Source organism: Lithobates pipiens, unplaced genomic scaffold (assembly GCF_037356315.1).
Source record: "Lithobates pipiens isolate NorthernLeopardFrog02 unplaced genomic scaffold, aLitPip1_a1.2 Scaffold_25, whole genome shotgun sequence".
Classification (NCBI taxonomy): domain Eukaryota; kingdom Metazoa; phylum Chordata; class Amphibia; order Anura; family Ranidae; genus Lithobates; species Lithobates pipiens.
The window spans coordinates 17,534,705-17,547,710 of record NW_027507787.1 but is presented as its reverse complement, the minus strand read 5'-3'; the positions used below and the strand labels follow the sequence as shown (position 1 = coordinate 17,547,710).

The window sequence follows — 13,006 nt, the reverse complement described above, 5'->3', positions numbered from 1 at the left end:
AAATAGCACAAAACCCCCCCAAATGACCCCATTTTGGAAAGTAGACACCCCAAGCTATTTACTGAGAGGCATGTTGAGTCCATGGAATATTTTATATTTTGCCAAAAGTTGCGGGAATATTACAAACTTTTTTTTTTTTTGCACAAAGTTGTCACTAAATGATATATTGCTCACACATGCTATGTGCAGAAGTCAAATTACACCCCAAAATAAATTCTGCTGCTTCTCCCGAGTACGGGGATACCACATGTGGGGGACTTTTTGGGAGCCTAGCCACGTACGGGACCCCGAAAACCAAGCACTGCCTTCCGGATTTGAATATAAAATGCTATAAAAAACAAACTAACCAGAGTCACCCGTAACACTTATACGGTGATCAGTGGTGAAAGGGTTAACTAGGGGCAATCAGGGGGTTCAAATTTTTATTAGGTAGTATATGGGGGTCCCTGGCGCTATATAAAAACCTGACGGGGAACCTAAATAACTAACTGGCTAACCAGCGTCACCAGTGACACTTATACTGTGATCGCTGGTGAAAGGGGGTGAAAGGGTTAACTAGCAGCAATCAGGGGGTAGTATATCGGGGTACCTAGCGCTATAAAAACCTGGCGGTGAACCTAAAAAAATAACTAGCTACCTAGCGACACTAGCGACACTGATGCAGCGTTCAGAAAAATTATCGCTTAGTGACACTGGCAAAAGGGGGTGAAAGGGTTAACTAGCGGAAATCAGGGGGTTAAAACCATTATTGGGTAGTATATCGGGGTACCTAGCGCTATAAAAACCTGGCGGTGAACCTAAAAAAATAACTAGCTACCTAGCGACTGTAGCGACACTAATGCAGCGATCAGAAAAACGATCGCTTAGTGACACTGGCAAAAGGGGGTGAAAGGGTTAACTAGCGGCAATCAGGGGGTTAAAACCATTATTGGGTAGTATATCGGGGTACCTAGCGATATAAAAACCTGGCGGTGAACCTAAAAAAATAACTAGCTACCTAGCGACACATGCAGCGATCAGAAAAATGATCGCTTAGTGACACTGGCAAAAGGGGGTGAAAGGGTTAACTAGCGGCAATCAGGGGGTTAAAAACATTATTGGGTAGTATATCGGGGTACCTAGCGCTATAAAAACCTGGCGGTGAACCTAAAAAAATAACTAGCTACCTAGCGACTGTAGCGACACTAATGCAGCGATCAGAAAAACGATCGCTTAGTGACACTGGCAAAAGGGGGTGAAAGGGTTAACTAGCGGCAATCAGGGGGTTAAAAACATTATTGGGTAGTATATCGGGGTACCTAGCGCTATAAAAACCTGGCGGTGAACCTAAAAAAATAACTAGCTACCTAGCGACACTAGCGACACATGCAGCGATCAGAAAAATGATCGCTTAGTGACACTGGCAAAAGGGGGTGAAAGGGTTAACTCTAGGGGCAATCAGGGGGTTAAATCTTTATTGGGGGGTGATAGGGGGCTACCCTGGACCTAACACTAACTGTCCTGACAGTTTTTACTGTCACAACTGACACTGAATGCATTGATCAGTAAAGAAATGATCAATGCAATCAGTGACACTGTGACTGGGGGGGGAGGGGGGGCGGGGGGGGATCGGGGGGCGATCGGGGGGGGGATCGGGGGGGTTTGTGTGCCTGTGTGTACCTACATGTCAGTGTAGTGTTGGTGCACACTTACTTTTACTGTTCTCCTCGTAGTCCGGTCAAAAAGACCGCCCCGAGGAGAATGACATCACTTCCTCCTTCCTGTGTAAACAATACACAGGGGAGGAAGCTTCTCATTGGCCAGGAGCGATCCAGAGGGGGTGGCCGAAAACCAACGGCCATCCCCTCATCACGGAGCGCTCCTGGACCGAATCGGACCGCCGTATCCAGCGGGAGGGGGTCCGATCGGACCCCCCACCCGCTGGAAGGCAATCACGTAGATGTACGTGATTATGCCTGCCTGTGCCATTGTGCTGACGTACAATGGCAATACGGCGGTCCTCAAGTGGTTAATGTTCGAGTCCCATAGACTTTAACAGTGTTCGGATGTTCGAACAAATTCATTGCCTGTTCACATGTTCTGATGCGAACCAAACTGTGTTCGGCTCATCCCTATTCCTTGCTACCTTCTTACCCCCACATCCAGAAGCTACTACCTATTCCTTTCTTTTAGGCCTCATTCACATCAGCATACCTGTACATACTGCCGTGAAAAGAATCATTTTTGCCTGCAAAGGTGCTTCATGGATCCACATGCCTGGCAGACCCATTTGTGTCCATTGGGATACAGCATCTGCACAGACACAGCCACTGGTCCTAACTTGACAGTCGTGTAGGTGCATGTCCCCGTATGCAGACAGTGTACGTTTGGGGACATGCCCCCACACAACTGTCATGGTGGGACCAGTGGCTGTGTCCATGCAGCTGCTGCACCTCAAAAGGCATGAATGGGTCTGCCTGTAGGCAGATGCATGGAATATCTGTGCATCTTGTGCAGGCAAAGATGGCCCTTCGTACAGGTGTATGGATAGGCAGCCCTGTGTGAATGAGGCCTTACTATCCATCCTCATTCACCTCATTTGAATGCAAATCCCCATCTGGCATGTTGTCAGCAACTTATTGTGAAACCTCTATTGACATAATATGCACTTCCTGACTTTATGACTTCTTTAGAAAAAGTTGCAACTCCTAAACCATATTTTTGTGTGTCACATTTGTGCACTCTGAGGAGAATATTTCTGTTATGCTGAACCTGCAATATCATGTTTTTCAAGGGTGTAATGTTCTGTGCTATGCCTTGGTATAATTTGTGAAAAATGTTCCAGTAAAAATACATTTAAACAGAGAAAAATGACAATTGGAATCTAAAATCTTTTCAAACACATTATTTGTGAACTTACCTCCAGCCGGACTCTCTGAGACATCATTCCTATGTCTGCACTGACAAACACCACCCTCTTAGAATTATCTGGCTGGACTACAATGAAAGCTCGGCTGTACTGACGAGTGTGAAGTCCTCCTGCTATTTGATCACCACTTGCATAACCCATCTAGAGATTAAAAAAAACATTTGGTTACTCACTCAAAGACTTTATACAAGTAGTATATAATGTTTTTGGTTACCTTAATATATGTTTAATAAGTGTTTTGCCATGCAGGCAGACCATGACATGAATATTCACAATTAAGCTTTATTAAATCTTCTTGCACTATTGCCAGGGACATACTCCAGCAACAAACAGACACAAACAATAACACGGGGCTTAGGGGAGACCAAGTGAATACCAAACTATGAATTTAGCTTAGGCTAATTACAACCTAACAGCGCTAAATGTAACATTTTTTTTTCCATTTTGGATAGAATAAGGCCTGCCAGGTTTTGGGTTTTTTTTTGAGGAGGGTTCTTTTTTTGTGCCTTCTGTGTCCCATTGGAAAAATTTCTCTTTACTTCCTGTCCTATAGCCAAAACAGGAAGTGAGAAGGAATCCCTCCAGAGCAAGGGAATCCAGGGGTGTCACCAGGTCAGCAGAACTAGCGTCCCCATTTCCCCTCTATTCAGGGCCAGCGCTACTACTAGGCGGACTAAGCAGCCTCCTAGGGCGCAGCCATGACCGCTGGTTTCCCTACTCTGCGCCGGGAGCTTGTCTCCACTGTCTTTCTCTCGGGGGTCCCCCACTTCATCTAGAGGAGGTGCAGGGTAAAGCAGCAGATACATGTCTAGGCGCAGAGGAAGGGGGCATAGTGCAGGAGGAAGGAGGAGTGCCATGCCGGGGAGCTTCACCTCCTCTCTGCGCTGTCAGCTGTACCCCGAGAACCAATCCGGGGACAGCGCCGATGGAAACGGCATGAGCAGCCGGGAGAGCAGTGAGCGGAACCTGCAGAAGACTGTCACTGAAGAGAGGCAGACACCCTGAGAATGGGCGGTGGAAACACAGAGGAGGCAGGGCTGTCTTAATACAAAAACCCGAGGTGCATGGGAGGCCCCTGAAGCTTCCGGCAAAGTGTGGAAATGGGAGAGCTGCCTGTCAGTAATAATGACATCTCCGCCGGGCGCCGGCAAATACAAACTGCACTGCACATGCAACAGTTTACCAGCCAGCCGGCCAGCTTGGAATGGGGCATGCTTAGAGTACCGTCTGATGACACTTGGGGCCGGGACCTGTGTGTAAACATCTCGGGCGCCTGGCATTTTCGTGCTGCCACATGCAGCTCAAAGTGCAGTGCATGCAGAGAAGGGTCCACTCCTGACACTGCCTGCAAATAACATACAAGTCAGGCTGAGCAGAATATGCAGAATATGAAAGACTGAACCGAATATGCAGAGTGTGTGTTATCTCTCCCCCCTCCACTGAGAAGCATGAGAACAGTCAGATCACCTGGAGTCCTGGATGGCTTTGCTCTTCAGATGATCACGGTAAGCCTGACTCTTTACTCCTGGATACTTTGCCCTTTCCAGGTCACAGAGCTCTGTAACCCCCCCGTACTGGATTCCCCTCCCCCCTGTACTCTGCCCCCCATACTCTGCCCCTCTCCCCCCTGTACTCTGCCCCCCATACTCTGCCCCTCTCCCCCCATGCTCTGCCCCCTGTATTCTGCCCCCCTGTACTCTGCCCTCTCCCCCGCCCCTTCCCCCCGTACTCTGCCCCACTCCCCCCTGTATTCTGCCCTACTGTACTCTGCCCCTCTCCCCGCTGAACTCTGCCCTCTTGTACTGTGCCCCACTGCCCCCTGTACTGTGCCGTCCTTTACTGTGCCCCCCAGCCAAGTATAGTGCCAACACTGAGCAAGAGCCTTCCCCGCTCTACCCATATGAATGTCTATACAGTGCCAACATCTTCTACAGTGCAGTGCAAGGATATTGTTCCTTCCAGCGACACCATCAAGGTGCAGGGTAAATTATTCCTTCAGTGACACCACATATGTTCATCCATACTGTAGTGACCTGTTTTTTAAAATTGTGAATTATTATTATTAAATTTGTTTTTTTAGGGGGCAAGTAGCTGGTCTTGCCTAGGGTGCAAATTAGTCTAGCATCGGCCTTGCCTCGATTCCTGTCCTAGTGTCGACCCAAAATTTGGGATTTTCTTTTACTTTCACTGAACGCAAGAGAGGGTGAAACTCCCTAACAGGAGCAGAAACTGATAAAAACCTGTTCTAATGCCTTTCCTATCCAAAACTAAAGACAGAATTTATCTTCCTAGGCTCCAAGATCACGACAGACGGTGACTGTAGCTATGCAACTAAGAGACACTTGCTTCTTGGGAGGAAAGAAATAGCAAACCTAGACATTATAAAAAGCAGAGACATCACCCTACCGACAAAGTGCCATATAGTCAAAGCAATGGTATTCCCAGTAGTAACCTATGGTTGTGAAAGTTGGATCATAAGGAAGGTTGACCCCCTGAAGAAATTATGCTTTTGAACTATGGTGTTGGAGAAGACTCTTGAAAGTCCTTGGATGGCAAGAAGATCAAATCAGTCAATCCTGAAGGAAATCAACCCTGAATATTCAATGGAAGGACAGATCTTGAAGCTGGAACTCTAATACTTTGGCCACCTAATGCGAAGAGAGAACTTATTGGAAAAGACCATGATGCTGGGAAACATGGAAAGAAAAAGAAGAAAAGGAGGACAGAAAACAAGATGGATAAATAGCATCATCGAAACAATGAACATGAAGTTAACCAAACTCCGGGAGGAAGTGGAGGATAGAAAAGCCTGGCGCGCTATGGTCCATGAGATAACGAAGAGTCAGACTCGACTAAATGACTGCACAACAATAAACCCTCATATAAGTGACTAGCCTCAGGTGATACACACAACTGAAACAAATCCTCCTACATAAGGTGTGCATGTTTATCTGCAGCCTATCTTCTCTATGTCCTTCTAAAATACACAGATTGAAGGCTATTGCTCAGCTTTAGCAGGCAGTGGGTGGAGATCTGATGTCACTCACTGCACATCATAGAGAGCAGAGCTGTGTGTAATATGAGACCTTAGTGAATAGAAAGCACACTCCCCCTCTACAGTCTCTGGCAACATGCAATGCTGATGCTGTCAATCATCTTCTGTGTGCTGTAGGGGGGCAGGACCGTCTCCCAAGATACTGTAGTGCCAGGATAACCAGTTAGAAGTGACTACAGCAGATAACAGAAATCACACTTGGTGCTTTAGATTGATGTTAGTATTTACTATAGATGGATATAATCTGTTAATTTTTCATTTCAGAGGTTTACAACCACTTTAACTGGTATTAATATTATTGTAATTTACATTTTACATATGCAATGTAGGTAAAAAATTAAATACCAGGGGAACATCTGCTAGGAAGCCAGTGCAATCAGCTCTACCAGCCCCAACGAGGACATTTTCAGAATCAGTTAATATAGTAGTAGTGGCAGTGGTGGTGGTTGTGGCAGTGGTGGTCGTGGCAGCTGTGGTTGTGGTGGTAGTTGTTGTTGGACCTGGAAAAAATAACATAGGCTAGATTTCTGAAACCTAAAAATCTTAGTTCATTGGATAACCATACATAAATAAAAGGCCAAAATTTACAATTGTAGTCGAAATTGCCATATTTGACAATATAAGCATATTAAAATCACACCAGTCATTAACTGTAAAATCATGTAAGCAAGTTAAGTAGGGCAAAGTAGTAGACTTGTGCACAACGGAAAATTTTGTTTAGTTTCGGTTAATTGTCATTCGTAAAATACATAATTTCATTCTGTTATATTCGTTATGTTACCTTAATACGTTTTCGGATAATTCGTTATTTCTGTAGTGTGTCGATACTCATTATACTGAATCTTGAAACATGTCGAATTAATTTGTTATATGCACTATAATTTCATTCGTATTAGTTGAAATTTGATATTTATGTATGTATATATATTCATGATAATGATTCATAGTTTGAAAAGTTGTTTATTGAATTTTTTAACACACACAATGTCAATATCTCTTCTCCTCAGCTCACATACAATACAACACCCTTCTCATTCAGTTCTCAGGGATGCACTTTACCAGTAATCCAACCTCCAGCACAAAATTAATCAGCTTATTGGACTGTAAGATTTACTTTGAGCTGACCTTTTGTTTAGATCTTTAGCGAATTACCGAATCCTGTCAAATTCATTCGTTATATCCGCTATCATTTCTTTCGTATTTGTTGAAATTCGTTATTTTTTTATTCGGAAGCAAAATTCTGCCGAATTTGGATTTGCTACAAAACGAATTGCACAAGCCTACAAAGTAGAATGTCTACTATAATAAACAATTAATGGTCAATTGCTTGTTAGTGTTAGCACTAGAAATGAGCGGAGTGGTTTTGCAAAAATTTCTTCCCTGAAAAAGGCTCTAAAACCTGGATATATCTTTCAGCATTGATTGTGCTTTCCAAATGTGCAAGGTGCCCATTCCATACACACTAATGCACTTCTATACTATCAGAGTCACAGGCTTTTGACCTGAATGTTGATAACCAGCCAGAAGGTCCCTTTAGTCTGAAGGACATGGCACCCAAGGTTGCAAAAAAGAATGTCAAATTTTGATCCGTCTGACCACAGAACAGTTTTCCAATTGGCAACAGGCCATTTTAAATTAGCTTTGATCCAAAGAAGACAGCTGTGACACTGGATCATGTTCAGGTAGGGCTTCTTCTTTGCATGATAGAGTTTTACCTTGCATTTATGGCTATGTTCACAGACAGTAATTTTTGGAAGTATTCTTGAGCCCATCTGACTCTCTAGGATGCTCTTTTTAGACCCAATAATGTTCCTAACCTAACTAGTTGAAAAAATAAATTTCCAGCTTTTTATTGTTAGGCCTCTTACACTCTGTAGCTTGAAAATACTCAGTGCAGCTTTTTTTTTTACTGAGCTAAAATATAGCCTATTTATTTCAATGTGCCTATGCATGCTTCAGTAAAAATAAAAATAAATAGAAAAATCTGCATTTTTGGTCAGTAATTTACGCCTCATACATGCAGATGCACACAAATACACATGACTTACATACTGTGCAGAACCAAATAAATGCAAGAATGCGTTTTCCCGCATGTGCCTTAAATTGTGCGATAATTGCACAAATGCATATGAGCGAAAATGCACGCAAATATATACAAAAAAATTTAAAATCTGAAAAAGTAGATGCTCATACAGGAGTATCGTGTGTAGGAGGCCTAAGTACCACTAACTTTGCCAGGTTTTTGTTGTTCTGTCCCAACTTTTTTGAGACGTTGCTGCCATTCATTTCAAAATTACCTTATTTTTTTCTTAAAATTATACTACTTCTCAGTTTATACATTGACTATGTTTTCTATTTTGTAAAGTGAATAAAATATGGGTTTATGAAATTTGCAAATCATTATATTCGGTTTTTATGTAGATTTTACACAGTGGGGAAGATTTACTAAAACTGGTGCACAGAGAATCTGGTGTAGCTGTGCATAGTAACCAATCAGTTTCTAGGTTTAAGACCCGGTTCACTCTGTCATGACTTCCGCATGACTTTGGATCCGACATGCCAGCGGGACTTCATCGTGGCTTGCATATGACTTTTTTAACAGAAGTCAATGCAAGTCGTATTGAAGTCGGACCAAAAGTAGTGAAGGAACCTTTTTCTAAGTCGGAGCGACTCAAGTCGCTAATATTAGAACCTAAGGACTTAATTTCTTCAAAAGTTAATTTATTTGCAAGAATTTGTGAAAGTCAATAAAACTAGAGTGCTAGCAGCTTTCTACCAGCTACCACAATGTTCTGCCAGAAGTGGTGGTGTTTTGACCTTGTGCCTGCTGTTCCCTATCCACGCTCCCTGATAGACACACTCCTAAACATTGTGGATGGCCTTCTCAGAAGAGTTGAAGCTGTTATAGCTGCAAAGGGTAGACCAAATCAATATTGAACCGTACAGACTAAAACTGGGATGCCATAAGTTCATGTACGTGTAAAGGCAGGTGTCCCAATACTAAAATAATAAAGTGTATATATATAAAAATATAAACTAGAACTTAAGGACTTAATTTCTTCAAAAGTTAGTTTATTTGCAAGAATTTGTGAAGGTCAATAAAACTAGAGCTTGCTACCAGCTACCACAATGTTCTGCCAGAAGCGGTGGTGTTTTGACCTTGTGCCTGCTGTTCCCTGACATATCTACTCTCTCATATAAAAATCACATACAATGATAAAATGAACATCTTCACAAGACTCAGTACTAAAGAAGTGCAGGGTAAAGCTGAGCTAAGGACCCTGGATCAGCAAAAGTATTAAGCATCTCTGCTGATATAAGTCACATTTCTTTCTTAGTAAAAGGGTCACTACTAGAGACAAGTCAGAGGTATGGATTATTATTCCAGTAAATGATAGTGTAAAATATACTTTCCACTGTGTTTCTTTCAAAGAGATACATGAAAACGGGAAAGTGAAATAACTTACTGGGATCTCGCGGCATGTTTTCCAGGACAAATATTAATGCTATTAAGCCAGCCGAAACGGCAAAAAGCAACACAACAAGTGTAATCAAGATTACTTCCAAATTGCTGAAAACTCTTTTCTTTGTTCCCATTTTTACCTTTAAGGTCAAGATCTACAAGCTGAGAGAAGAAAAAATCACGTTATCAAAATTGAACATAGAGAAGCTTTAAAACTCTGGAAAATTCTTTATGTGTGTCATTTTTTACAAAGTTAGTCCTCCCAAAAAAATGTTTCTATTGTGGAGAATTCAGAAAAAATACATTTGTTGCAACGTGGGGGTAAAGGCAGAGTTCAGAAACCCTGGTGGGATTTAGGTGAGCTGCAGCCACTGCTCCTTTGTGGTCAGTGGCAACTAGAGATGTGCACAACAGAAAAATGTGTTTCCTTTTGTTCAGATTTGTTCACTAAGTGAATTATTTCATTTAATCATATTTGTTATCTTAGAAGGATTCGTTTTCAGAATTTGTATATTGGGATTAATTAGTGGGACTAACTATTGTTGTTTTTTATTTTTATTTTATTTATTAATCATCTTTTTATTCCGTACGTTTTTTGGCTCTGCGTAACTTCTGCATACTTTCAGCTATTAAAGCCATTCAACTTTTAAAAATGTTCATCTCTTTCCGTTGATGATGGGACTTCTTCATCTTTTTCTCTACTATTTATACTTTTTAAAATATTAAGCTTTTTAACACTTTTTTAACATTGAAGTCAATGAGAGCATGCTTAAAATCCCTAAAATCTTCTTCCGCTACCAAAAGTTTCAGCTCCTTCATACTTTCACCTACAGAAGCCAAACTTTAAAATGTTCACAAAATATTCAGCTATCTGGCTATATCTTTTCAGCTTGATATCTTTTACAGTTTTTGTGAAAAAGCTGTTTAAGTTTAGTGATTATTTCAGGAAATGTCATTTTAAAGGCTTTTGTTGCCATGGTTACCAAAGCTTCTTATACACAGTGATGGGCGGTGGGGGAGAGCACAGACACACCATGTACTGATTTATAATAGAGGAATATGATTGGCAGTTTTTATGGGGCAATTCTGATGGGGCAGTTTTAATGGTGGCAATATGATGGGGCAGTTTTGATGTAGCAATTCTGATGGGGCAGTTTTGATGCAGCAATTCTGATGGGACAGTTTTGATGGTGAGAATATGTTGGGGCAGTTTTGATGGTGGCAATATGATGGGGCAAATTTGATAGGGGCTGTTTTGATGGGGCAATATTATAGAGCAGTTTTGATGGGGGCAGTATGATGGGAGCAATTTTGATGAGGGCAATTTTGATGAGGGCAATTTTGATGAGGGCAATTTTGATGAGGGCAATATGATGGAGCAGTTTTGATGGGGGCAATATGATGAGGCAAAATGATGGGCAGTTTTGATGGTGACAATATGATGGGGAAGTTTTGATGGGGGCATTTTTGATGGTGGCAATATGATGGGGCAGTTTTAATGGGGGCAATAGGATGGGGCAGTTTTGATGGGGCAGTGTGATGGGGCCGTTTTGATGGGGCAGTTTTGATGGAGGCCGTTTTGATTGTGGCAATATGATGGGGCCGTTTTGATGGTGGCAGTTTTGATGGGGGCAATTTCGATGGGGCAGTTTTGATGAGGGCAGTTTTGATGGTGGCAATATGATGTGGCAGTTTTGGTGCTATTCAGCTTTCCCAAGCATTTTCTCCAGGAAATGCATTTTCTAGTTTCGTATATTGTTTATTTTGTTTATTTTTTAATTGATTTGAAATTCGATTTCTTTTCAGAAGATGGCCATATTCTATTTTATTATTATAATTTTTTCTACTATTCTATTTTACTATATGCTATTCTAACCTATTCTATTTTTTTATTTCTATTCTGATTGTGTCTTATTTTCTATTCTATTCTTTTATTTTCTATTCTTGTATTTTCTATTCTATTTTCTTCTGATTTGATTCCTTTATTTTCCACTCTATTCAGTTTTTTTCTATTGCATTCCTTTCAGGGCCTTTGCTTGACCAGCCTGGTGCTCCAGTTCACATAAAACATACACATGTAAAAAAGTGCACCTTTCCTTTAGCACACCGTAACTCACAGATGTACTGTAAACGTGCTGTGCAGGTATGTGGGCACGCGGCCTGGTACGGCTCAGGAGGGGGGACGCTCGCTCGCCCCCCCCCCCTTTCCTGGCCGGCTGGGTAGCGTGCTCGGACAAGGGTCTGATGTGGACCTGGGGGGACCCCCACGCCGATTTTTCCAGTGTTGGGGTTCCCCTTTAAGTCCATACCAGGTTGCGGGGCCAGCAACGTCTCCTTCGCGGGCCTCGCCTTCCTGGAGACGCACTCAAAATGAGCGGACTTTCCTCCGCGTGTGTGGGCGAGTCCGTTCATTTCAAAAGTACGGCGGATAGTCCGGCAGACTTAGTACGCCGTATTAGTCCGCTGAAAAAGTGCCGTGTGTGGGCAAGTAGCCCGTTCGGAAAGTCCGGCGGACAGTCCGGCGGGAAGTCCGCCGGACTAAGTCCGCCGGATAGTCCGCTACGTGTGTACGCGGCATTAGGCATACACATATATACAGCCTCCTGTAAGTGGATATTTTTCCATGACGCCACGTATATGCGATGCTGTGTTTTACCAAAAACTCTGTACTGATGATCATGAACTGGGAGGCCTGGTTCCAGTCCAGATCCTCTGATTGACCCAAATTAAGCTTGCAGTGCCACTCTATGCTGAGACAGATGTGGTTGCAGTGAAAGGAGATGGCGTCAGTGCCTGTATACTATATTATATATATATATATATATATATATACCTACATACATACATACATACATACACACACACGCACACACGCACACACACACACACACGCACAGTGACTTGAAAAGGTATTCATACCCCTTGGAAGTTTCCATATTTTGTCATGTTACAAGCAGAAATGTAAATGTATTTTATTGGGATTTTATGTGATAGACAAACACAAAGTGGAACATAATTGTGATTTTTTTTTTATATAAATAAATATGTGAAAAGTGTGGTATGCATTTGCATTCAGGCCCCTTTACTCTGATACCCCATAACTAAAATCTAGTGGAACCAGTTCAGAAGTCACCTAATTAGTAACTAGAGTCCATCTGTGTGTAATTTAATCTCAGTATAAATTCAGCTGTTCTGTGAAGCCTTCACAGGTTTGTTAGAGAAACCTTAGAGAGGATGCTGGGACTGTGACATCATAATAGGCGGGGACATCACCCGGTGATGTCCCTATATAAGTCACCGCGCGCGTTCCCGTCATTGTGAGTGGCGAGAGCGACGAGGCCACATCTGAAGAGAAGAAGAGAAGAACAGAAGACGGCGACAGCGGCGACGGCGGCGACAGAAGACCGGGCCACTGCCTGTAAAAGAGCTAGAAGAAGGCACGGTGGCCCAGCAAGAAGAACCGAAGAGGGGGACAAGACCCCCGAAGTCGGAAGAAGAGGGCGGTGGCGAAGAAGAAAGCCGGGCTCCTCCGCAAGTAAAAGAGCTAGCAGAAGATAGCGGAGGAGTCTGGCGAGAAGAC

The 13,006-nt window shown here is 42.7% G+C and overlaps 1 protein-coding gene across 1 annotated transcript in view; it reads right to left on the bottom strand.

The window, feature by feature from the left end:
* The window catches only part of LOC143930134 (putative neutral ceramidase C), a 130,323-nt gene that overhangs the window by 98,823 nt on the left and 18,494 nt on the right, over positions 1-13,006 (bottom strand). The window contains exons 2-4 of the mRNA XM_077454152.1: positions 9,431-9,588; positions 6,309-6,463; positions 2,900-3,049 (exon numbers count right to left, since the gene is read on the bottom strand). Of these exons, the coding sequence (XP_077310278.1) occupies positions 2,900-3,049; positions 6,309-6,463; positions 9,431-9,560 (435 nt within the window). The 5' untranslated portion in view covers positions 9,561-9,588. The remainder of the gene's footprint in view (positions 1-2,899; positions 3,050-6,308; positions 6,464-9,430; positions 9,589-13,006) is intronic.